Source organism: Podarcis raffonei, chromosome 8 (assembly GCF_027172205.1).
Source record: "Podarcis raffonei isolate rPodRaf1 chromosome 8, rPodRaf1.pri, whole genome shotgun sequence".
NCBI lineage: Eukaryota > Metazoa > Chordata > Lepidosauria > Squamata > Lacertidae > Podarcis > Podarcis raffonei.
This window is the reverse complement of record NC_070609.1, coordinates 90,228,807-90,255,520: the sequence shown is the minus strand read 5'-3', so window position 1 is coordinate 90,255,520 and position 26,714 is coordinate 90,228,807. Positions and strand designations below refer to the sequence as shown.

Sequence of the window (26,714 nt, the reverse complement as noted above, 5' to 3'; positions counted from 1 at the left end):
ATTAAAAGACGCCTGCTTCTTGGGAGAAAAGCAATGACAAACCTAGGCAGCATCTTAAAAAGCAGAGTCATTACCTTGCCGACAAAGGTCCGTATAGTTAAAGCTATGGTTTTTCCAGTAGTGATGTGTGGAAGTGAGAGCTGGACCATAAAGAAGGCTGATTGCCGAAGAATTGATGCTTTTGAATTATGGTGCTGGAGGAGACTCTTGAGAGTCCCATGGACTGCAAGAAGATCAAACGTATCCATTCTGAAGGAAATCAGCCCTGAGTGCTCACTGGAAGGACAGATCGTGAAGCTGAGGCTCCAATACTTTGGCCACCTCATGAGAAGAGAAGACTCCCTGGAAAAGACCTGATGTTGGGAAAGATGGAGGGCACAAGGAGAAGGGGACGACAGAGGACGAGATGGTGGGACAGTGTTCTCGAAGCTACCAGCATGAGTTTGACCAAACTGCGGGAGGCAGTGGAAGACAGGAGTGCCTGGCGTGCTCTGGTCCATGGGGTCACGAAGCGTCGGACACGACTCAACGACTCAACAACAACAACAAATCTCCTGCTTCCTTTTTCTCTCTGTTCCACCCCATCACCCACACCTGGCTCTGACACCTGGCTTCCAGCCACTTGCTGTTTTCAGGTGGGATTCAGTTGTGTACTGGCAAAATCAGTTTGTGCAGTGGATTTGATGATTGAGTGTAACAGATTCACTTCCACCCCCAAACTGCACTTTTTGCAATAAGAAAAGTGGTGGGAAAGTGTAATGGGAAATGTGTGATAATGAATGCTTGATGCAGCTGTAGAAATGAACGCATCTGAATTCTCAATAAACAGTGGAGGTCTTCTGAACCTCCCACAAGGTTTATGAAAACAAATCCGGATGAATGCTCAATAAGCAGTGATGCTAAAATCACACTTTCTGTGTCTCTTCTTGACACATTAGCTAGAGTGGAGTTCATGGTTTAATGGGAAGCACCCTCTTTGGGTGACAAGGTGTCTTACTTACTTCAAATTGTAATAAATTTCAAGATCAGTAGGCCAGGGCATTGCATTTTAAGTAACTTAAAATGGTGGGCAGTTTAGGGAGATCATGGATGAGGCCGAGCACAGCCAGTTAGGTGCCACTGCAAGCCCCTGGGGCCCATGGCCTGTGACCAGCCTGGCCGGCTGCTGGTGGCAGCCCTGCAGGAAGAGGCTTGTTGGTACTCTGGGCCACCTGACCAGATGCCGTGTAATCGGGCAGAATTGGTAATCCTGTCCAGAGGTGGCACCTAGAATCATAGAATCATAGAGTTGGAAGAGACCACAAGGGCCATCGAGTCCAACCCCCTGCCAAGCAGGAAACACCATCAGAGCACTCCTGACATATGGTTGTCAAGCCTCTGCTTAAAGACCTCCAAAGAACCTTTGGGAGTTCACCCAGCAGCACCTTCTGCAAACTTGGAGGCCCCTGCCTGCCACGAGCACCTTGGTCTGAGGCCACCATCTGTGCATCTGGAAAGTCTTTGCCAGCTTTTGCGTTGCAGTTCTGTTCCAAGTGGGGAATGGGGGTCTAGCTGAGCGGTGCAATGAACGTGAGGCTCCCCCCCTGCTGTTTTTCCTTATACTTCTCATTGCCTTCCTGTAACTCCAGGTTTTGCCCACTTTCCTGGAAATTAAGCTAGAAGAGGGAGAACGGGGAGGTCCTTGGCAGCAAGCAGGACAGGACAGAATGATACTTACTCCCATGTGCACAGGTGATTCCAGACTGAAAATGAGAGGACAATGAACTCCATTGGCTCAGCCCTAATCCCATAACAGTTGCCCATGGCTCTATCATACATACAGTCATCTGATCTATCTTAAAGCCATTTTTTGCTGGCTACTGGCCCACAGCAAGGAGTTCCAAATGTTATTTGCATATAATTTGACTAAGAACTTCTCTGCTGCCTGTCCATTTCAGTGGATGAGCCACCCTGGTCTTCCAAGATCAACCCGATCTACCTGAGAGCCTTTTAGCCTTGGGATGAGATGTGTCAGCCCATGGAGTCTTATAGCCGGTGCCATGACAATGACAGCTTATGAGAGGCTGGGTGCCAGAATGCACAGCGAGCAGAAAGACTTGAGAATCGGTTGTGATTTCCTTTCCGTGACCCTGTGTCCCTGCTTTGCTAGAGGATCCTCCAGTTCTGCACGTCTGTGGGTGGGGTGGCTCTATTTTTAGGAAAGGGATATGAAATTCTTGGCTGGTTGGAATCCCAGAGGTCATTGAAAACGAGACTTGTGGCTGAAAATAATGTGTTATCTGGAGCTATTCTGTGAAGCTGGAGTTCTGGATAGGGATAGATCAGTGGTCAAAGCCTCTGTTTTGCATGCATCAATCTTGGATTGATTTTGAAATCTGTATTTTTCAACCAAATGTGTAAGTATGAGACAATGGTCTAAACTGGGGCAGCCTTTGGAACCTATTTGTTCTTTCCCTGGTAAGTTTAGATTTTTCATCCATGTTAGCAGTTTAAGTAACAGGTGCTTAGCATAGATTTTCCCTGTCACTGACAGTAGACTTATCGGTCTGTAGTTCTTTAGTTCACCTGGGTCACCTTTTCTAAAGATGACTTTTTAAAAAAAGATTGGAATAATTATTGATCTGAGACATATTTCAGGGATGATTCCATATTCATCAGTGAGTGTAAATAATTGAGCTAGGGGTTCTGCCCACCAGTCTATGAAAGTCTTAAATAATTCTGTTGGTAGACCATCCTGCCCTGGCGACTTGCCTAGTTTAAAACTATTAACCATTCCTCTAATTTCCTCCTCTTTCACCCTTGGCCACTCCTCTAGTCTGTCCAGTTTGTTATCATTGCTCTCTTTTCCATTCAATTCATCTTGCGGGTCATTAAATAGGGATACGAAATACTGGGTCCATTTGGATTCTGCAATTGGTGGAACAACTAAATGGCTGCCAAGTTTCATGCCTCAATACACTAACAACCAAAATGCTGTGTTGTTTTTGTTTTGGATGGAGTCGAGCAATTGGGACCATTTTTGGGAGGCGTATTTTTTTCTTTTCGGCCAAAATACAAAGATATTTTCATTTTTCATCAAGGTAGACAGTTCAGTACGGTTATCTTTGAAAATTTGGCACATTTTCTTTTAAGCTGAAAACATTCATCGTTGAACCAGGGACTAGTTCTGTATTTAAATGCCCTGACATTTGGTGGAGTGTTGAGTTCTTAAGACATTTTGAAAATTTCACTATATACTTTCAGAATGTCACTACGAAAATTGATATTCTTTACGTTAGACAGCATCTGGTTTCTCAAATCAACTGTAAGTTTTTGCCCCACAACTACACTCATTTCCTGAGACCATTTAGTTGAGTCATTTGCTTGTGTTGGCAAAATTTTGTGCTATTCCAATTAGTTGTTTCTAAATTGAAGTTGAAATTTATAGACATCAGCAGTGGTTGGTGATCACTTTCTGTACGCGTCCCAATTTTGAAGTCCACTATCAGATTTACAATATCGTAAGGGACGCAGGTGGTGCTGTGGGTTAAAACACAGAGCCTATTACTTGTGAATCAGAAGGTCGGCGGTTCGAATCCCCATGACGGGGTGAGCTCCCGTTGCTGGGTCCCTGCTTCTGCCAACCTAGCAGTTCAAAAGCACGTCATGTGCAAGTAGATAAATAGGGACCACTCCGGCGGGAAGGTAAACGGCGTTTCTGCTCTGGTTCGCCAGAAGTGGCTTAGTCATGCTGGCCACATGACCCAGAAGCGCTCTCAGCCAGTAAAGCGAGATGAGCGCCGCAACCCCAGAGTCGGGCACGACTGGACCTAATAGTCAGGAGTCCCTTTACCTTTTTAAGGGATCAGTATGTAATTGATGACACTGTATCCTCAAGGGGGAAAATATGTGAATTCCCCGTTTCTATCTCCAGCTGTTGAGCCATTCACAATTTGTAACTTAAAATTGTTACACAGCTTGAGCGAACGTGTACCTTCCCTGTTTATAACCTTGTCTCTAGAGAGTCTTGCTATTTTCATTGAATATGCAATATCATCAGAGGTATTCCAATTTAAAGTGGTACGTAATTGTTTGTTATCAATTCCCACCCTAGCATTTAAATCACCTGCTGTTACTAATGAGGGGATTGGGTTTTCATCTGTCAAATTTTCAACGTAAGAGTTTAATTGTGACCAATTTTCTACGGAGATAATGTTTGTGGTAGGGGGGAATTAGACATTTACAAGCAACAAGATATCATTTTTAGTAGTTAAAAGTAGAGCTTGTGCAATTGAAGAGCATTTTTCTAACTGTTTGACTTCAAACCTTAGATTGTCTTTAACCAGACAGCAAAACCTGCTTTGGATGCAGAAGGTCCCAGGTTCAGTCCCTGCAATCTCCAGGTAGTGAGACCCCTGCCTGAATCCCTGGGTTGCCATATGTCCTCTTTTTCCAGGACACGTCCTCTTTTTCATGGGTAAAATGAGAATTGTCATAGCCATCCATAGTTTAAAGTAGAAGTCGGCAAATGTGTCCTCTGTGTGGGTGCTTAATCTTTTCTTTCACTTGCCACTTCTCTGCTCTGCATTGCAAACCGTGGGCTCTGCTTCCCGGCCTCTTCCCCCTGCCCACCCTCACTGGGCGCCACAGGCACATTTACTTTTTGGTGTGCCAATGGCAGTTCTGCATAATTTTATTGTGGGTTCAGTGCTGCTCAAACACACAGGTTTCATGCAGCATCCACATGACATTGTCCTCATCAAAATGCCACCGCATATTATTTTTACATTTAATCTAGTTAAATGTTTAAAGAGCAGAAAGGGATTAAATAAGATATGGGGACCACATTTTGATGAGGACAGCATTGGATGGATGCTTCAGCAGCTCTTAGCCACAATGGCTATGTTCTCGCTCCGCTGAAGGCAGCGTGCCCCTGCACACCAGTTGATGGGAATCACAAGTGTGGAGATGCTGTTGTGCTGAGATCCTGCTTGCTCTGTGTAGGTATCTGGTTGGCGCCTGTGAGAACAGGGTGTTCAGACTAGATGGGCCTTTTTGCACCAGCAAATCCACCATAAGCTGCCATGTGGAAGCCCTCTAAACCACCAACTCTCAAAGAGGTGTTCCTCAAAAACCCAAGAAACTTCAGCTAGAGGCATTTGTGTGTATCATGTAGTAAAACCACCTGTGGCACAAAAGAGGGGTCTCTTCCAAGCCCTGCAACACCGCTTCCTGTCCACTGAGGCACACACTCTATTTTGCACTATAGCAGCTCTCCCATATCAAAATGATTTTTATATATATATATAAATTTTTATTAAGTTTTTCTTTTACAAATAATTCGTGCAACCATAATTACATATTTACTGTTTTTTTGAACTTCCATCGGCACCTCCCTCAATCATCCATTTTTCTTATCTTCCCGCATTTTCTGTATAATATTGCCGATTTAATATTAACCTTCCATATCTATTTCTTTTTTACAATATACCTTGTATTCTCACAAAGCCTCCTTAAAACCCACTAGCGTTATCTGTTCATCACATATGGTTTTCAGATAATCCGTAAACTTTCCCCAGTCCTCGATGAATTTGTGATCTTTCTGGTATCTAATTTTCCCAGTCATTTTATCCAGTTCTGCGTAGTCCATAAGTTTCATTCTCCACTCATTCAATGTCGGTAGTTCCTCTTGTTTCCATTTTTGAGCCATCAGTATTCTTGCCGCTGTTACTGCATACTGAAAAAGTTTATAATCGCTTCTATTTATCTCTCTTCCTGTTATTCCTAGCAGAAAGGCTTCTGGTTTTTTAACAAATGTATATTTAAACATCTTTTTCAATTCATTGTAAATCATTTCCCAGAAACCCTTTACCTTCTTACATTCCCACCACATATGAAAAAATGAACCTTCTTACCTGGCAGGGGAGACACCTTGATCAAAATGATTTTTTTTGTCTTTCATACATGCAAATTAGCACGACAACATTTTAAATGGAATGTGCAACATTGGGGAGACCTCTGAGGTTTCTGAGATGTGTCTCACATTTATCTATGCATTACCAAATTTTGGTTATAATTAGTTATAAACCAAACTACTGTAGTTTTTACAATTTGGTGTTTATTTCTTCTATTTCTTTTTTCTTTTCTTTTCTTAAAAAACCTTTATTAAATTTCTTTCACTTCTCCAAGGTGACACGTGCCACTCAGGCCATTTCCAAACATTTTCTTTATAATGAATGCCTACTGTAAAAGCTAAGCCAACACTAAATAAAGATTCCCAAACCTCATTTGGTATCTCCATCTGATGATCTTTTTGTGGGATAACCAGCCTCATATAACTAAGATGCTAATTAATGCATAATGGGGTTAATACCATAGAGTAAGCTGTCCTGCTGGGAACTATATCCTCTTTCCCTCACCTAGGGAGGAACTAGGTAACCAAGGCTTTGTTCTCTTCCAATCTACCTGAGCAGCTCAGCATGTGAAGAGGTTTGAGCTGCTTGCTCCAGCTCACCCACATGGCTCTCACCAGCCACTCTTCAGTTCCTATACCAATAATCTAGAAACCTTTACCCCTTTATAACTAAGCTAACTTGCCTTTGCACATTTTCTGAAGCATATGAATCTGAACTTCGGAGCGTTTGTAAGTAAACCATTTCTTTACTTACCAAACGCATGGTTCCCCCCCATGCTTGGAGAAGAGGGAAACTTTAGAAAGAAACTTTTTCAGGGAACATTTTAGAACTCGCTTGGAGGGGCACATATTTTAAAAGTCAAACAGCCTATATTTCCATGCTTTAGTTTGCTGCATGTTTTGTGATTTTAAATCTCTGCTAATGACATCACGCGCATGCACAGAAGTGGTGAATCGCCACACGCGCAGACACAGGTTGTGTTCGCTTCTGGATGTGAACGGGGTTCCGGAACTGTACAATGTGCCTGTGCTTCACTCTCCCACTTTCGTTAGTTAATATTTGATAGATAATTTGGTGAGGGCTCCCCCCCCCAAAAAAATGTATTCCCAATTAACCTTTCAAATTCCATTTTTGTTGTTGTTCTTAATTCTTAAATATGTTTTCATTTGTATAAATTGGAATGGGGTGGGGTGGGGTGAGGAGGTTACTGTTCACATTCATCTAAAATTTGCCAAACATTTTCAGCTATAAACCTAATTACAATAGTTTCCAATGTCTGTGCATCTTAAGAGTTAACTACCATTCATTTCAGGGGCATTGTGCAGCAGAAGTGCTTCCTGGATTGTGCTCATGGGGTCAGATCTCTCTGCCTCCCACTTTCCCCAGTTTTAATGACCACCCACATCTTCCACTTCAGCCAATTCCTACATTTTTATCCTGCTGTTGCTCAAGGAGCTGTGGTTGGTTTACATGGTTCTCCTCCACCTCAATTTTATTACTACAACAGCCTTCGTGGGCGAAAGAGGATTTGAATCTGGGTTTCCCTGGTCCTCCCAGTCTGACATTCTAAGCACTACTCCATGCTGTCTCTTGCCCTGAAAACAAGGTTGTATCTCACCACAGACACACCCAGGACCTTAAGGCACTCTATTCCCTCCTTGTGATTTTAAAAATAATTATCAGGACTTAATTTGTACCTCAATCTCTCCCTGGCATCAGTTTTCAATTGCAGCGCATAGTGAGTAGTGGACCAAGTGTGAATGGTCCTTGAGCATGTCCAGAGTACATTAATCTCATGGCAGAGTGAACAGTTTCCAGGTCAGAGGGTCAAGTTTCTTGACTTACCTGAATCCCTGGCATCTCTTTTTCTCGAAGGTAAACCCTGCCCACTCCACCTCCCTGAACTGCCTGGGTTTGCTAATAAATTTGATCTGCTCATAAAAGAGAGTGAGAGAGATTCTGCAGGTAAAACTGTTTTTGCTTTCCATTAGTTACACTTAGGAAAATGAGCTGTTTTGACCTTGATTTAATGGAAAAACTTATTATGACTCAGTTTGAAAACTCTTTGAGGCCACATGACAGCAGCAGCAGCAGCAGGTGCCGTGTTTGCAGAGCCAGTCCCCTCCAACTCACATTCCCCAATTCCCTGGTGCCTAGTAAGACAAGGATAGTTAAGCATGTGCAACCCGCCCCCTGCTCAAAGTAAACAACAGAGACACATAACTTCCATAATATACCCCTTTGTCATTATGACTATCTTTTAAGGCTTGATGAACTTCTTGTAGTCATTTGCATACTTGGTTAAAATGACTTTTGCCAGAAATGACTCTTTAGAAGTTTGTAGGGTCAGAATGCAAAGATCAGACTGGCTGAGTCAGTTTAACCAGTGGTGCTCACAGTATTCTATTGCCGGGGGGTGTGTGTCACATTTTTTTGATATGTGGGCTCTGATCCAAAGGGCTTGCCTGTGCATATACTGAAAGAATGGTGTACAGACATCTCACATCAACCCTTAATAGCTAATCACTGGCTGAGCCAATCACTGTATAACCTTTTGACAGAAGTGGATGCAATTTCCAGACAGACAACATTAGCTAAGTGGATGAAGCCTGTCAATTTCAAATAGGTGCATGATGGGATGTTCCTTCTAAATCTCTCCCCAAAACAGTGTGATTGGACGTGAAAATTGAGGGCACTGTTTGGAAGCTTACGCTGTCAATACCAAAACTACACTCCCTCCTCTCCCTCCCTCCATCCTGATGTCTTTCTTATATGAAGAACTTGGGTGGGCGTGTATATATATCTCTGCAAGCAGACTGTCTGTGTCCCTCCAGATCTCCAAATTGGCTCTGAAGCTTCATAAAGAACCAAATTCTGTTAGGGATTTTTCAGAGAATTCCCGCTTTGTTTCAGGAAAGACCCGAGTATCCCCAAAGCAACCCACTTAAGTTAGAGATTATGAAAACCAAGTGCACAACCATAATTAATACTACACATTTCTCCTAAAATATTCAGGATAAAAAAGTTTTTTATTGTTTCCCAAGACTTCATGAGATTTGACTTAGAGAAAGCATGTTTCAGAGGTGCTGTAAGTTAAGAGGTAAAACTGAATGCTTTACTCTCCTCCAAAAAACAAAATCTTGTGCTTCAGCTTCAATGGAAATTGAAGAGCACGTTGTAAAAAATATTTCAAAGACACATTTTGCAGGGTCAGCTTTTGTGAAAACCCACCTCCCTATTTTGACAAAGAAGACTTGGGGATCTGTAGTCCAAAAGAGCTATCATCAACATAGCAAGCTACCTTACAGCGACTCAGGGCTTGTCCACACTTCCTCTTGTCTTGTGCCTAGAAAGCCCTGGTCTGGGGGGTTTTCCACTTGACCCGCACTTTCTAGGACTGGTCCAAACAGTTTTCCCCTTGCCCATTCCTTTCCCAGGGAAAATCCACTCCTTAGCGCTACATGCATTTTCCAGTGTGGACAAATGTGTAGTTTGTTCCTTAAGTATCCCATGAAGGCAAGAACGCCCAGACCATCAGGGGGTGTCTCTGATGCTGTGAAGATGACCTGCATATGGACATTCTCTCCTTCATAGGATATTTTACTGCGATAAAGCGTTGTCAATCAGGAAGTGGTTTGATTGATGCTATTTGAGCAGGCATTCTTCTTGACAGGTCTGTAGGGCAGGGGCTGTTTGGAGCAGGTGCTCAGTTTGCCCCTCTTCTCTTTGCAGACAGCAGCGACAGCGAGCTCGAGCTCTCGACCATCCGGCATCAGCCAGAAGGGCTGGACCAGCTCCAGGCTCTGACCAAGTTCACCAAGAAGGAGCTGCAGTCCCTCTATAGAGGCTTCAAGAACGTGAGTGGGAAGCTTCCACTGGCTTCTTGCACCCTCCCAGGCATTTCCTGACTCCAGACTTCCCCAAGCCGTGGGAAATCTCAGAGCATCTTTTCAGGAGACCAGATTTTTCTCTCAGGGTGGGCCACTGAAGAGTCCCAGTGTTTTTGTGCCATCTTGTTTGGATAAGTGTTTTTACCCCGTTCTTTGGATGAAAAGGAGCTCCTAAAGCAGTTTTCAAAGCTTCATAATCAAGACAGTCTCTGCTTGCAATTTAAAAGATGTGGCACAAAAGGAAAGGGGATTAGGAGGGAGAAGGAGGGAAAGGAAGTTCAGGCACTGGTTCTTAGTTTAAAAGTTCCTAAGAGTGTTCTTTCTGGCAGGAATGGGAGAATCAAGTTCCCTATAGTAGGAGTTGCTAACCTGCATACCACAGGGGTTGTAGGACTACATCTCCCATCAGCCACCGCCAGCCAGCATGGCAGGTGGTCAGCGATGACAGGAGCTATAGTTCAACAATATCTGGAAGGCTACAGTTCCCCTGTCCCTCCAATATCCAGGCATAAGAAGAACAAATCTACCCAATGGACCTAAACCAGTTAAAGATGTGATTTTCTCTCCCTGTGGAGCTGTAGTTGTGTGAGGAAAGACAGGGAGCTTTGGCAGAGACTTGGATTATTGAGCAGATCTGCCCAAGAAGCCTCGTCATTTGGCTTCAGCACGAAGTGCCTTTCAAGAAACCACCCTGCCTTCTGCTCCATGTATCTTTAATCACTGTTTCCTGTAATACTTGGCTCTCGGGCATCATCGAAATACTAAGTTAATTGTTTCTCTGCCAGCGCATATTATTCCATTTTCACTGGGATCCATCTCAGAATTGACTGATGAATCAACAGCCTTTATTTTCTAGACAGACTTTCATGTTGCAACTTTTTTAGTATTGCTTAATGGAGAAGGTTTGACTTTCCACTTCCTCTGAATTCATGACACTTGAATTTGACTGCAAGGCCTTCTTGCACCCCAAGTAAAAAACAAAGCCCCCAGTTTCCCTTCACCTCTGCAGTCAGATCCTATAACTTAGTTGCTCATGCAACACACGGAACTCGCTCCCACAGTGATGACCACCAACCTAGATGGCTTCAAAGAAGATTAGACAAAAACAAGGAGGATAAGGCTATTAAATGGCTCAGGAATGCAATGCCTCAAGGAGATAATCTTCTGAGGCCCTTCTCCAAGAGAGGTCCAGAGGGTGGCAACACGAGAACAGGGCCTTTTCTGCAGTGGCCCCCTGTCTGTGGAATGCTCTCCCCTGGGAGGTTCGCCTACCGCCTTCATTATACACCTTTAGGTCCCAGCCAAAAACATTCCTCTTTAACCAGGCCTTTCGCTCATTCACACCCAATGCCCTTTTAATACGGGGGGGGGTTGTTGAGTTGTTTTTGTTCTTATTTTGATTATGTGTTGTGTGTTTTTATATTGTGATTTTAAGTTGTAACCATCCTGAGACCTGTGGGTATAGGGTGGTATGCAAGCACCATTATCATCAGTGCTACTGACCATGATGACTATGTCCTGCCTCCACAAGAGTATTCTGAATACCAGGCGCTGGGACTCACCTGTGGGCAGAGTGCTCATGCGCTCGTGTCCTGCTTGAAGGATTCCCACCGGCCTCTGGTTGGCCACTGTGCAAACAGGATGCTGGACTAGAAGGGCCACTTGGGGCCTGATCCAGCAGACTCGCCTTATGTTCTTAACCCCACTCAGCTTCCGGGTGTGAGTGTACATGACTTACTGAAGACCTGGAGTCACCAGTGTGGTCCCCACAGGGTTTTTTTTATGGCGCTCACAGGGACACACCCCTTGCTGAAGCCTTCTGTTGTTCACAATAGAGTAGGTAGCCATGTGTGTTTAGTTGTGGTGTGTGCAGTGGGCCCTCAACAATTTATCGGGATTGCAAATGTGCCCGTGAGAAGAAAGGGTGGCAACCCCTGCTCAAGACTGTCTGGCCCCACCTTACAGATGCCCATGCATTAGCAAGGTTGCCTGGAAGAAACAAGGGACTCAGCTACATAAGTAAAAAACCAGAGATTTGAAAGCATTATAAACATGTAACACCAGATGGCGCCAGAGAGCAGAAATTTTGTTTATACGTGATTTTCCATAGGGGTTTTTTCCGCTTTTGTTATAAAGATCTAATTTCTGACTTCTTTATAGCATTTATTCCTGTGTATAGATTCATCCAAAGTCTATACACATGCAGCAGATAGCACATAGACTTCCACATGAGGGTGTCATTCTGGTCATGTGGAATCCTGTACCTCCTTCTTCTCCATAGATCAGGGTGGCACCCTCCAGATGTTGTTGGACACTTAGCTCCCACCAGCCCAGCCAGCATGCCCAATGGCTATAGTCCAGAGCAAAGGAGGGCAGCATATTACTTATCCCTGCTGTCATGGGTGTGGCTAAGGGGGGCAGCTGCCCCCCCCATCAAGTAAATCAATAAAAATACTTAACTAACTGAGGTTCTGCCCCCCATAACATGAAGCCTGGCTATGCCCATGTCTGCCATAGGTGGCCATGCTAATTCCCGGGGGCCTGGAGGTGGGGCTGCAAGTCTGCATCAGGTGGTGGTGACACTTTCACGCCAGGATCTTGTGGAAGTTTCCCATGAGACCTGCTAATCCTACACCTAGGACCAAACAGCACTGGGAAGTGGGTCTCCTCTGCCTTAACAGTCTGGCATGCAGAAATTTAGCAGGTGGGCACTTTCCTCATCTCTTTATAAATAAATGTCTACACCTGCTTGCTTGCTTTCTTTCCTGCGTATCAGGCTGTTGTTAAAGGCACAGGAGCTGAGCCAGTAAAAATGAAAGGTGGCCAGAAGACAAGTGGAAGTCAGGATGCCTGCAGCTCTCATTTTGGAAGGGCCACAGCTCAGTGGAAGAGCGTTTGCTTTGCATACAGAAGGTCCCAGGTTCAGACCCCAGCATCTCCGGGTGAGATTGGGAGAGACTCCCTGTCTGAAACGCTATCGCTGCTGAAAGTATTGAGTTAGACCAGTCATCTGACTCGGTAAACAAGGCAGCTTCCTCCAGGAAGCACTGCAGCTCAGTCCTTGGCATGCAGAAGACCCCAGGCTCAGTCCCTGCCACTGCCAGGGTAGGGCTGGGAAAGATGTCCTGCGTGAAATCTGCCCCTGCAGTCAGTCTGACAAAGTATAAGGCAGCTTCCTGCATTCTGTGCTGTGCATTCACAGCTCTCTGCAGAAACAAGAGTGAGTCGCAGTGGGTGTCTAACTCTGTGTGTGCAAATTACGCATTACTGAGTTTGAGGACAAATTAGAGCAAAGCTTTATGTGTAGTCGTCATAAGACATATGTGGCCCCTGATGCTTCCTGAAGTCCCACATTCTTCCATTCTGTCAGTGACTAATTGCTTTTTTCCTGTTAATTTCCTCAATTTCCCTAACTTTAAAAAAAGCCCCGTCTGCCTTTTCTATGGAAGAGGCAGCTTTTTATTACATTTTTTAAAAAACTTTTTACCTGCTTCTATGGCTTGGGGAAAGTAAGTTCCTTCCCTCAGCTTTCTGAAAACCAAGTGGGATATTTTTGCAATATTACATATGCAATATATGTGTCTGTGTGTGCTATACTAAAGTTAGAATCCAGTAGCTGGATTGGTCTGTTGTAAGGACCTTCTGTATACTAATTTAAGAGCAACCCTGTCAAATCCAAACGAGCTTACTTCTGAGTAGACCTGCATAGGATTGGAAATGCTAATGTGAGGTACCCATGGAGAAAATGGAAGCAGGATTATCTTTATTCCATCTTGGTTTATCCAATACCCTTTTCTCTCTCCAGCTACACCTAGCTCTGTTCTGCCTGCTCCTGGCATGTGGTTCTTTAAGACGAGATGGAGTCGACTGTGGGGCAACCTAATTTGGTTGAGGATGGTCTTGTGATTTTTGTTTGCCGGGGAGACTTGTTTCCAAGTGGCCAGTGGGTGAAGCTCCAGAGGGTAACTTCTTTCTTGCATTGATAGGAGTGCCCCAGCGGCTTGGTGGATGAAGAGACCTTCAAGCTGATCTATGCTCAGTTCTTCCCGCAGGGAGGTGAGTCTGGGACTGATGTCTTCCTTTCAGCTGCTATTTGGGTTAAGGCACTGAGCCCCCTGTGAGAGTGATGCTGCCACAAAGCTTTCCCCCAGAATGGCAGTCCATGCAAAAGCAAGAATGCCTAGCCAACTTCTAACACTGTGCCTCTGCCAGCCTGGTGCGCTCCAGGTCTTATGGACTACAACTCCCATCCGCCTACCAGGTTGGCAAAGTCTGCTACATATACATCCAAATATGTATTGCTGCCTATATTGGCTGGTGAAGGCAGGTGAACATGGCAAGGATGTGGGTGGATTCCTATGGTAAAAATACCCAGGTACCTAAGCAGAACTTGAATAACCATCAAACCAGTTTAATTCCCCCAGAGAATTCTGGGAACTGTAGTTTTATTAGGGGTGGCTATATGTGTACTAGAAATTGTCAACATTCTTAGCTCCCTAACTAAGGCGGCCACTTAAGCATTGCCAAAAAAAGCAGAAATGTATCACCAAAATTATAGGACACAGATTTGTATATAAAGTTTGAGTAATTGTAATTTGATGAGGATGCACAGAATTATTTGTACACTATCCCCAGCCTTCTCTCAGAACTACCATTTCAGGGCCCACATGGATGTAATTGTGCCTATACCCTTAGAAAGCATGGCCAAGACCAGTGAAACTTGGGTTCAAATCCTTTCTCTCTCATGCACAGCTTAACCTCAGGATTATTATTTTAAAATAATTATTAAGTTTCCCAATTTAACAATCCAATAAAGGCAACATTAAAAACATTCCAAATTCTAAAACAATCAAACAGTCCAAATATTAAGCCAAATCATATATCTTTGTTTGACTTCCCACGCTCTGAGGTTGGAGGATTGCCATCATCTCACATTTGCACTGCTTTCTTAATTAGTCCAGGTGATTCCCATAAATCAATTTGATGTTAATCCTTCGTTCATTTTCACAGCCTCTGAGTTCGTCCCAACTTAACCTCAGGATTGCTGTGATGATAAAAATGTGATTATAAAAAAAATCCCATGGATGTCATCTTGAGTCCTCAAAATAAATGCAGGACATGAATGGATAAATGGCCTCAGCAACATGGGGACATTGCTCCAGCAACCAGTGTGGTGGCCGGGCAAATAATGTGGTTACTTCACATGTGCTATTCCATCTTGCGCAAGAGAAAGATGTTGCTGTGAAGCGGGTCCTTTCCCTAAGATGTGTGAGCCAGGGAAGGGCCGTCACTCAGTGCTAGAACACATGTTTGCATGCAGAAGGGGCCGGGTTCAATCCCCAGGCTGGGCTGGGAAAGACTCCCTGCCAGAAGCCCCTGAAGAGCCCCCGCCAGTCAGCCCTGACTAGGATTGAGGAAGATCTGTGGCCCCCTAGATGTCGCTGGACTCTGGCTCCCATCAAGCCCAGCCAGCGAGCTGCTTGACTACAACTCCTCAAGGATGATGGGAGTTGGAGTCGAGCAAGTCTGGAGGGCTCCCACCATGCTGAGCTAAATGAACCAACCCGCCTGGCAGTATCCAGCACCTTCCTGTGTTCCTGCTTCTTAGGCAGAGTGAATAAGCAAGACCCCACAAGCCCCTGTAGCCCACCTGCTTCTGCTGTTCCCTCTGCAGATGCCACCATGTACGCGCATTTCCTGTTCAATGCCTTTGATGTGGACCGGAATGGAGCTATCCGCTTTGAGGTAAAGTGCTCTTCTCTCTGTTCCTTGGGTTGTGGCTCCAGGCAGTCACAACCCATTGTGAACCATTTGGGAGGTAAAATCGGTCGGAAGCAATGGGACAGGTGGGGAAGGCCTCTCTTCTCGCGATCTACATGCCAACAATTCTTTTGCTGAACAACACCTTGCTCAAAGAGGTTTTGGGTTGGATACAAAACCCTGCCAAACCTGTTTTCCAGAGGTGAAAGTAAGGGTGAACAGGTAACCGTATTTTTCGCACTATAGGACGCACTTTTCCCCCTCCAAAAATGAAGGGGAAATGTGTGTGCGTCCTATGGTGCGAATGCAGGCTTTCGCTGAAGCCTGGAGAGCGAGAGGGGTCGGTGCGCACCGACCCCTCTAGCTCTCCAGGCTTCAGGAGAGCCCCACCGCCAGCCCCACAAGCTCGGGGGACAGCGGGAGAGGCGCAGCAGGCTTCTCCCCGTCGCCAGCCCCGCAAACTCGGGGGACAGCGGGAGAGGCGCAGCGCGCCCTTCCTGCTGTCCCCCGACTTGGCTAGAAGGCTGGCGACGGGGAGAAGCCTGCTCCTCCCCGTCCCAGCCCCGCAAACTCGGGAGACAGCGGGAGAGGCGCAGCGCGCAGTTCCCGCTGTCCCCCGACTTGGCTAGAAGGCTGGCGACGGGGAGAAGCCTGCTCCTCCCCGTCACCAGCCCCGCAAACTCGGGGGACAGCGGGAGAGGCGCAGCGCGCCCTTCCCCCTGTCCCCCGACTTGGCTAGAAGGCTGGCGACGGGGAGAAGCCTGCTCCTCCCCGTCGCCAGCCCCGCAAACTCGGGGGACAGCGGGAGAGGCGCAGCGCGCCCTTCCCCCTGTCCCCCGACTTGGCTAGAAGGCTGGCGACGGGGAGAAGCCTGCTCCTCCCCGTCCCAGCCCCGCAAACTCGGGAGACAGCGGGAGAGGCGCAGCGCGCCCTTCCCGCTGTCCCCCGACTTGACTAGAAGGCTGGCGGGGGGGAGAAGCCTGCTCCTCCCCGTCGCCAGCCCCGCAAACTCGGGAGACAGCGGGAGAGGCGCAGCGCGCCATCCCGCTGTCTCCCGACATGGTTTGGAGGCTGGCGGAGGGCTTCCTCCTCCCCCAGCCCCGCAAACTCCCAGAGCGATGCCAAAGCTGCCCGCAGCTTCGGCATGGCTCTGGGTCCCGTTCTGGGGGAGGGGGAAGCTCGGGCTTCCCCCGCCCCAGCCCCGCGCCTGGGGGGGGGAATAAATTTTCCCCCCTTTATTTCCCCCCCAAATCTAGGTGCGTCCTATGGACCGGTGCGTCCTATCGTGCGAAAAATACGGTATACTCTAAATCTGCAGGCTGTTGCTCTGTGGAAAAAACCCAAATGGTGCTTTCTTGGGTGCCATTTCCCAGCCTCAAACATACCCCACAAGTGTTCCATTTTAAGCGGGACATCCAGAATCCCAGAAGCCAATCCCAGCTCCTGTTTGCATCCCAGAATGTCCCTTTTTCAGTCCTGCGCTTTGGTGTGAGTTCTTGCACCAGACCAAAAGAACCCTGCTGAGAGCCGGATCAGAGAGCTGGACCAGAAAGCGTATCCCTTCTGATGTCCTGTTTTGGGGAATGAAAATGTTGGATGGTATGCCTTCAGCTGATGCACCATATTCACCAGGACTGAATGGGGGAGTGAAGGGGGAGGTGCAAAGCAAAGAGGCACAGTTTCAGCAGCAGCTGGCAACCTTTTGGAGCAGTGGGCACATTTGGAATTTTGACAAACTGCTGTGGGTGCAAGGCACAAAATGGCAGCTACAGGGGCTCGGGATAATGGCAAGATCAGAAAAAGAGGCAGGACCACAAAATGGTGAGGGGATGCCCCCCCGACACACCAGCTGCCCCATCAATGGGAGAGTGGCACCCACATCATCTACTGCTGCACTTGCTGACAAAGTCGTTGTGCCTCTCCTCTGTTCAGAATGGATGAAACCTTTCACAGGCGCCGTAGTGCATGCAGGCACATGGGAGCATTCTGTTGTTCTCCCCTGCTCTGGGGTCAGTATATCCCCTGGATGCTTCCTTTGCCAGTGCCAGCTCCCAATTTTGCGGCAGAGGGGCTTGAGCAAGATTCCTTAAGGTAGCCCTTTAGGAGAAGGAAAACTCTGGTCCTAAACCTTCATTGCCTTGCGGGGTATCTTCAAGAGAAGAAAAGGCTAAGGAGTAAACCCTACACAAATCCAGAGTAGAGTCCCTACAACAGCTGGATGGCACCTTCCGGCAACTCCTGCAGCTGAGCTGGTGCCAAACATCTTGCTCTGCTTTCCTTTGGACCACATCAACGAGGCCGGGGGTGGGTCTTGTCATATGGGACCAGGACCTCCCTGCACGCTGCCCAGGCTTGCACCCCAGGGAGGTCACTTTGGTGCTGCTAACACAGCGGTTTGATGGAGGCACACTCCATTGTCTCTTGAGACAGACAGATGCCAACAGCAGCAACATATAGTTAACAACTATTAGTTGTGTACATTGCTTCCAATAGGTCTACTCCAAGTATGAACAACATTGGATGCAACAGAGTTGGAAGGTGTCAGCATAAAAACCACTCTTGAATCTGCAGTAGAAAAGCCTTAATTGGCCTTAAGGAAATTCACAGACGTAGCAAATTTCAGAGAAGCAGGGAGAGTTCTAGCGTCGTCGGGGAGGTCCTGAGACTTTGCAGATTATACACAGTACACACGTTACAAAGGCACTACATGGAAAGGCTGTAGCTCAGTTGTAGAGCATCTGTCCTGCATGCAGAAGGTCCCAGGTTCAGTCCCCAGCATCTCTAGGTAGGACTGAGAGAAACTCCCTGTCAGGATCCCTGGGGAGCCACTTGAAGGGCTTGTCCACACTTCTGCTTGTTCTGTGCTTGTTCTGTGGGTCCGAGAGGTTTTACATCCCCCCTCCCCCTGCTTTCCCTGGGAAACCTCCTGTTTGCCACTGAATGTCATTTGGGCTTCCTGTGGATTGACGCTTCTTCTGATTCAGTGATAAACAGCAGGTTTTCCTGGGGAAAGTGGCAGGGCATATGAAAAACCTCTTGGAGGCGTCCCTAGAAAACACTGGGCAGCCAGCTGGACCAAAGGCCTGCTTCCTATGCTCCTGTTTTCTTACTATTACGTCCCATTTGGCTGGAAGTGGCTGCTTGAGAGTGGAAGGAAGGTGTGCTCTTTTCATGGGAGCTGCACCATGGGATACCCAATTGCTCTGCCCCTTCCTCTCTTGCAGGATTTTGTCATTGGCCTCTCCATCTTGTTGCGTGGGACGGTGCATGAGAAGCTCAAGTGGGCATTCAACCTTTATGACATCAACAAGGATGGCTATATCACCAAGGAGGTGAGTTGTGTGCGTGCGTGTGTGTGTGTGTGTGTGTGTGTGTGAGAGAGAGAGAGAGAGAGAGAGAGAGAGAGAGAGAGAGAGCGCACTTGTGCTTGTGCTCTGGCATCCTTGAGGCTACCTTTTAATATGTCTCTTCTGTCCTTACTTACAACATAAACCTTGTCTGTCCCTGCTAAAGCGTTGTCCTGTGTTGTCCCATCTTTGCCTTTGGGGATGATTTGTTAAAACTGTCCTTCTTGGTAGTATGAAGTTTTTAGAGTCCCTGTTCTTCAGGGTTTAGCTCTGGGCTCATTCAGATGACACCTATTTATTGAGCATTCATCCTGATTTGTTTGCACAGCTCTATACTTCATCAGGTCAAGGTATTCATATGGATACTGGGACCTTCTGCATGCAAAACACATACTCTCCTACTGCGCCACAGTCTTTGCGGTTTGAAGAAAGGGGTGGTTTAAATAGGAAGCTGCCTTATCTCAAGTCAGACCATTGAGCCCATCTAGCTCAGTAAAGTGTGCACTACCTGGCAGGGGGTCTCGAGGGAGGAGTCTTTCCCAGCCCTACTTGGAGATGCTGGGGATTAAATCTGCGGCCTTTTGCATGCAAGTTAGATGCTCTAGCCACTCAGCTACAGCCTCTTCCCCCGGCTGGAAGTCAGGGCTGATTAAGAAGTGCAAAAATCCTTTACATTACTCTTAAGCTTCTTGCCTTTGAGCAGAGTCAAACTAAAGAGTCCACTAAAGACAGAAAAGGAGTGGGGAGAAAGCTGGCTTCATCCAGCCTCTTGACTGCTCTGAAAGCTTTGCTGTCCTTCTCTGCCAGGAGATGTTGGCAATAATGAAGTCCATCTATGACATGATGGGCCGCTACACCTACCCAATCTTGCGAGAAGATGCTCCCATTGAACACGTGGAGAAGTTCTTCCAGGTAAGGGGACTGGGGGTGCGGGGCAGCAGGTAATTCCTCGATTAGCCAAGAAAGCAGCTGGGAGGCGGAGGCGCTGAAAAGGAGCAGGCAAGGTGAAATCAGGGGGCGACGGAAGTTACAGGTGCCTGAAGCTGTTGTGTAGACACAAAAGTCCATGGCAGGATGGTGCAATTCTCCGCAAGCGCCTGCTGTGTGTTTTCCTTCCAGGTGTATCTGGACCACGACTCCCATCATCCTTGGTCATGGCCCATGTTGGCCAAGACTGAGGGGCACTGGACTGTCTCCCCCCAGATATTCCTGCCTGACAACTGCAGTCCTCAGCTGGGGTATTGCCTGCCCCAGAGCTGCACTTACTGTGCATGCCAGAGACTGAGGGCAGTATCTGACTAACGTGTCCTGTCAGCACAAGGGTTTCTGCTTGCTCAATGAAGCATCCCTGCCACACATCTTTAGATGTGCTCTGGAGGGTTGGGGAACTCCTAGAACAGATTTAGGGGGCTGTAAAGAGAGGAGAGGAAGGAAAGTTCAATTGCACAAGCAGAAATCCTAGCAGCGACAGGCGGCCTTAATTGGATACCACCCTGAGGGTTGCATCCAGTGCTTTTCCCCCCAGGGGGTACTTAAAGGTATGCAGTACCGGTACCTCTTTTTTTTAGTTTAAAAGTGTGACACTTGTACCAACTTCATGGTGAGCACAGACACCTATTTTTCTAGAAAAAGGGCACTGGTTTCATCCAGCCGTGTCATCTCATCCACACAAGGGCTTCCTTTTGTGCAATGGAGCTTGCCCTCCTTTCCTTCCCCTACATGCCCCCCAATCCGTTTGGGGGTTCCCACAACCCTCTGAGACAGACTGGGGTACAGGTGAGTGGAGGGAAGAAAGAGTGCAAGCAGGTTTCCTTGCACAACCCCCAGGTTTTTAGTGTTGCAGCTCCAGCCTTCTGGAATCAGTGCCCAGCTGAAATTAGCCAAGCACCAAGCCTTCTGACATTGGTTGAAGCTGGTTTTTGTTTAAGAAGGCTTTCCCCTGTCATTTTATGGAATAATAAACATACAGTTTTCGAAATGGTTTTATTGCTTTTGTTTTACTGAGTTTGTAATCTTTTGCATTTTATCTTGTTTTGCTGTACATTACTTTGGTAGTAACTTTTTGTGGTTTATAAATCTGCAGATAAATAAATAAATAACTGGTGAAGGCCCCAGGTTCTTACTTAAGGACTTCCTATGTCTCTGCTTCATGTTTATTAAGCAAGCATTCTGGTGAAACAAAACCAGCCTCAGCTGGGGGTGGGGGTTGCCGTTTACTGAGGCTGTTATTTTATGGAAGTTTGAGTGGTGTCCATCAGAGCACATTGGGACTTAGCAGCAGATGCTGATTCAGACTGCCAATGGAAGCAGAGTCAGAAGCTGCAGGAGAGGGGAAAGGGAACCTTTCAATAGACTGTCCAGTGGGGCACTGCAGGCATCTCAGGCAGGCTTGCACACCCAGGGGGAGGAGAAGGGTGGGGCAATGCATTTATAGGGTCTGGACTCTGCATATCTGGGTCAGGCATCTGTTACTCACACAGTGCATTTTGCATTTCAGAAAATGGACAAAAATCAGGATGGCGTGGTCACTATTGAGGAGTTCCTAGAGACTTGCCAGAAGGTGAGCTCAAGAACAGAATCCTGCAGCAAGAGACCAACAGCCTGGTGCTCTTTTTAAAAGGGGTGGGGGCGGTGTGCTCTTTTTATTTAAAAGGTTTAAAGCTTTTCTGTTTAAGGGGCCCAATAAATACCCACTTTCAAGCTGAGTATGAAAATCTGAAATCATTGGGAACACTTCTTTAATTTTTTTTTTTAATTTGGAGGTGTTGGCAATTCAAAACTGATTCAAAACGACAGTGAAAAAGTAGCAGTTGTGCTGGTTTGTATAGTTGTCACGGACACCGTCCAATAGGCACTGCCCATGGCTCATGCCTGCCCACCAGAGGAAATTCAGCCATCATGCTTGTTGAGGAAATAATCGCTGGATTCCACTATAACTCCATGATCTTCCATTATCACAGTGTTTCCAGAATGTCAGAGAACTGGCACATTTATTGCAGAATTAAGATGGGAGGGACACGCTTTCCCTCTTTGTGTAAGGCTTGCCCACTGCATGAGTCACTGATCTGGATTTGCCTCCTGGTTTGTGGATATAAGCCCAGATCAGTGACTTAAGCAGAGATGTAGCAAGCAGCCTCCTCTGATTCTGCTGCCTCTTTGCATTGAAAATTATTGAGCCATCTAGTCAGACCTGTTGCAGAGACAAGCAGAAGTACCCATGCCCATCAGAGGCTGATTGAAGATGCCAAGGCCACAGCAATGAATCTTGCAGAGTGGCACTGGGCACCCTCCTCTGTGTAGATGAGTGCTTTGGGCTTCCTTACCAGAATCTTTAATGAGGGTGTAATGTATTTCTTACTGCATGAAGTTTGGGATTTCCTCTAGGATAAGCCTAAAGATGATGAACTTTGTTCACATTTTTCATCCCAGCCTCGTGTCTGAGCAGTGCTGCTATTGTGCTTGTACCCAGCTCACAGGCTCCCCTTGGGGACATCTGGTCAGCGCCTGGGAGAGCAGGAAGCTCAACTAGATGTGCTGCTGGCCTGACCCAGCAGGTGCTCTTCTTGGGCTGCTAGACAGTCACTCAGACCTCCTCTCTCTCTGTCTCCCTGCATCAGGATGAGAACATCATGACCTCCATGCAACTGTTTGAGAATGTCATCTAGGGCGCCACCGCCAGGGATCCCGTCACGTCTCTCCCGCCCCACCTGCCTCCTTGGCCTGCACTTGGACAGACCTGTCCATCTTTCTTGTGAAGCACACACGTCTTTCCGAGGAAACAAAGAAAACAACCAAAAAACTCTTTTTATATTTCAGGGTGGGGGGAAATAAAAGACAAAAAGGGAAAGAGATGCTGTTTGCTTGCAAGATTTGCTGGATGCTCACAACTGAATGTCTAGGAGCCGAGGGATTGCGGGGGGGCGAGGGGCGGGGAGTGACTGGGCTCTTACAGGAATCTCTGGTACAGCAGGGAATTGCTCCGAGAGAAGAGATGCCTCATCGGCCCAGGGAAAGATATTTTTCTAGCAGCATATTGGAGAATGATTGTGCTTTTCTGAGAGTGAATGGCAGCACTTCTCCTCCCCCAAATTTATTAAGCTCTATTTCTCAAACACCAAATCCTTCAGTACTTGAATAGGGCCATTTCCCCCTTCAGAGTTGTGCTGCTGCTGTTCATTTTAGCCAGCCTTTAATAGGGAACTACCGTTTTGCACACCCGCCATCCCTCCTGGGGGGCCATCCCCGCCCCCACCCCACCCCCCAGTTGGCCCTCCTGCTCCATATTCTGCATTTCACATTTCCCCCGCCCCCCACTCTCCCTTCAGCTGAAGTGAGAGGAACAGGAGAAGGATGCAAAAGTCACTTTGGAAACCCTGGCTCCTGACTGACTGTGGCCTGCAGTGGCTGTTGTGAGGTGTGCAAGAGCAGCAGCAGCAGAGCTCTCTGGATGTGTGTGAGCTCTGCAGAGTTGCACCACTGCAGGCAAGTCCTTAGATCCTGATCTCCGCTAGCCAGTGCTCGGCTGACATATTCTCATGGAAAGCAGGAGGATGGCATAGACTTTAAAGTCCTTGCTGCGTATACTCCCTGCTGCGTATACACACAAAACTTTTAAAGCAAATTCGAAGCATATTCTTTCCCTCAAAGAATTCTGGGCACTGTAGTTTGCTGTTCCCAGAGTTACAATTCCCAGCAACTCTTGACAACAGTGTCCAGAATTCTTTGAGGGATGTTCTTCAAATGTGCTTTAAAGCAGAGGGTATACACAGCATATGCAAGTGGTCCCACCAGAGACGTTTTCCACACTGACTGGTCTGCTCCATAGCTCCTGGGCATTTGCAGAGGGCTCTTGGATGCATTCTAGGGCATAGACACAATTTATGCAGGTGGTTGGGATACATTTTACAGGTCATGTAAAATGCATCCTGGAAGGTGTCCCAGAATGCTTTGTAATAAGCATGGCACAGAGAGATTGGGAATGTTGAACAATCTGCCATTCAGAGAATCCTGACTGCCCTTTCCTGACCTTCCTCTCCCTTAATGAGGAAGTCCAGGGATTGCAGAAATTTGAAAAGCAGAGATGAGTTGACCCCCCTCCCATTTCCATTCTTGTTGCACATCTCTGCCTGCCTCTTGGTTTAATTTAGGGATTCTACCATTACTTTGCTTTTGTACCCTTCTCTTACAAGTTACTGATATACACCAGCACATATTTGCACTGATCAAATCACAGTGCAAAACAAAAGGAAAGTGAGCCCTGATGTGATCACATTACAATTCCATTTTGTGGTGCAATTTAATCAAAACACTGATGTCCATTAGTAATTTGTATAGGAAAGGAAAATACCTGAACTGGAACTTGCAGCAAACTCTGGCTTTGCAGGAGTCTGTACAAAGCTCAGGAATCAAAAATTCAGAATGACTGATTGCTTATTCCAGAAACCAGATCAGGGAATCTGGGATGTCAAAACCCAGAGAAGGAGATTTCATGAGCGTCCCTAAAAAACCACCATCCGTGCCATAAACCCAAAATGACCAGACTCAGCACTTCAAAAAGGACTTGACCCTACACATTGCAATGTCCATTTCATATTTCTCTTCTTGTTCTCTCCAGACGCAGATGGCTACAGTATTGCTCCCCCTGTCACACATAGAATCATAGAGTTGGAAGGGACCTTGAGGGTCATCTAGTCCAACCTTCTGCAATGCAGGAATCTCAGCTAAAGCATCCATGGCAGATGGCCATCCAGTCTCTGATTCAAAACCTCCAATGAAGGAGAGCCAATACACAATCTCTCTGCTCTGATTGCCTTGGGCAAGACAGGGTCTCCCATTGCCAACCAGGCCACAAAGTGTGCTTCCCTTGTCCTCTCCCACCCCCACCCCAGATCCCTCTCAGGATGTTGTGAGGTTGTACTCAATGCTTCCTGACATATGTACAGTATAAGGAATGGCCGCATGTCCCACTAGCCTTTCATTCCAGCATCTCCTAAACCTCCTTTCACAGCACAATATGGGGAGACAGTCGCTGGTTCTTGTTCTCTGTAACTACTTGATATTCAGTCACTGTATATTTTAATAAAATAAGCATCAAAAAAGACCAAGGAGTTTCAGCCCATCGTATTTCTCTAGGGTTGCTGAGATGCCCTTACATTTTGTTCCAGTAAACCAGTGTCACCCAATGTGAGGCCACCCAGATGTTCTTGAACTGCACCTCCTGCCATCCCTGATCATTGGCCATCCTGGCTGGAGATGGTGGGAGTTGGAGTGCAACATCTGGAGGACCACAAAGAAGCCACTGAATGGGTAAGGATTAATCAGCTTCTGAGTGATGGAAGTATGTGTGTGCGTAAGCAGTTGTGGAAGAAATGTCCAGGTGCTCTTGGAGTGATAGGTGAAAAGGACCATAGCTCAATCTACCTTGTATGCAGAATACCGCAGGTTCAGTCCCTGGCATCTCCTGGGAATCTTCCCTCTGAAACCCTGGAGAGCTGCTGCCAGTCAGTGTAGACAGTACTGAGCTGGATGGACCAATGGTCTGATTCCCAACTTGGGCAAAGAAAACGCCACAAGGACATTATGGCTGAGATAGCAGAGTTGCACTTTTTGGCTCATTTGGTTATAGCAGTTCGGGAGAGCTGGGCATGTTTAATCCTGATTTCGGTGAAACAAAGCGCTAAACTCTTGGGCATGTTTATTCACAAGTGAATCCCACTGAGCTTACTCACAAGCAAGTATTGTACTATAACACTTACTCATTTGGGGTTCAGGCGTAGGCCTCGTAACAGTATGGGATTGAAGTCATAAATGCACGTAACTGCACCTGGTTGAGGCCATTGCACACTCTAGCAATCGTCCATTTTACTTTAATTTTTAAATTAAACATTAAACCTGGTGAAGCAGCTGGATTCTTAGGGACCAAGAAACCTGCAGATGGGACCTGAGCACAAGAGCACTCATCCTCCGCCTGTGGTTTCCAGCAACTGGTATTCAGAAGCATTATTGCCTGCAGCTGTGGAGGCAGAGCAGAGCCATCCTGGCTGTGAACCCATCAATAGCCTTCTCCTCCATGACTTTATCCAGTCTTCTTTTTAATGTCATCCAGTTTGGTGGCCACCACTGATGCCTACTTGCTTCATTAGAGGTTCTAGTGTTATGAGAGAGGGAGATAAACTTTTCTCTGCTTTCTCCATGCCATGAATCATTTTATGAACTTCTGCCATGTCACCTCTTTCTTGCCTTTTCTCTGTACTAAAAAGCCACTGCAACCTTTCTTCATGGCTAGAATGACTCTTGTCCTGCAAGTACTTTCTGCACTAGGGAGAAACTAATATTACTGTACTGTCCCCATTGATGGAGATGGCCCAAGTACCTGACCGCCCCTGCCGTGCTTATATTGTGATTTGGGGATTGTTATTGTCAGGGGCTCAGGAGCAGAAGCACAGGGGAGAGAGGAAATGGAGAGCGAAGGGGAGGAATCCGAGGGGAGCGTAGGGGAGTATGACAGTGACCCGAGAGATTCCATGAGTTTCTCCAGCGAATCAGAAGATTCCCAGAAGGGGGCGCCGATGGTGAAGGCAAGGGGGGTCCCAGGGGGGACGCACCAGAAGCAAGGGGCCAGCGGGGACTCCCAAAGCAGCAGCGGGGGATCAGGACCAGCTTCCCCACCAGAGCGCAGTGGGGGGGAAGAGTCACATGTGTCAGGACCAGCCTCTCCTCCAGCGGGGAGAGAAGATGAGTCAGGGCTGACCACGCCCCCATCGGAAAGTGGGGAAACGGAGGGGAGGTCAGTTCCAGCTAGCCTCCCCGAAGGAGGGAGCAGT

General features: G+C 46.9%; 1 protein-coding gene across 5 annotated transcripts in view; it reads left to right on the top strand.

Moving 5' to 3' along the window:
• The window catches only part of KCNIP3 (potassium voltage-gated channel interacting protein 3), a 119,720-nt gene extending 96,982 nt beyond the window's left edge, over window positions 1-22,738 (top strand). For 3 of the 5 annotated variants that reach the window (XM_053401514.1, XM_053401515.1, XM_053401510.1), the window contains 7 exons: window positions 9,627-9,751; window positions 13,771-13,840; window positions 15,459-15,529; window positions 18,769-18,876; window positions 19,699-19,803; window positions 21,389-21,451; window positions 22,509-22,738. In XM_053401514.1, coding sequence (XP_053257489.1) covers window positions 9,627-9,751; window positions 13,771-13,840; window positions 15,459-15,529; window positions 18,769-18,876; window positions 19,699-19,803; window positions 21,389-21,451; window positions 22,509-22,556 — 590 coding nt within the window. In that variant the 3' untranslated portion in view covers window positions 22,557-22,738. The remainder of the gene's footprint in view (window positions 1-9,626; window positions 9,752-13,770; window positions 13,841-15,458; window positions 15,530-18,768; window positions 18,877-19,698; window positions 19,804-21,388; window positions 21,452-22,508) is intronic. The other 2 variants (XM_053401511.1, XM_053401512.1) reach the window with 2 other exon arrangements.
• Window positions 22,739-26,714: the final 3,976 nt, after the last annotated feature.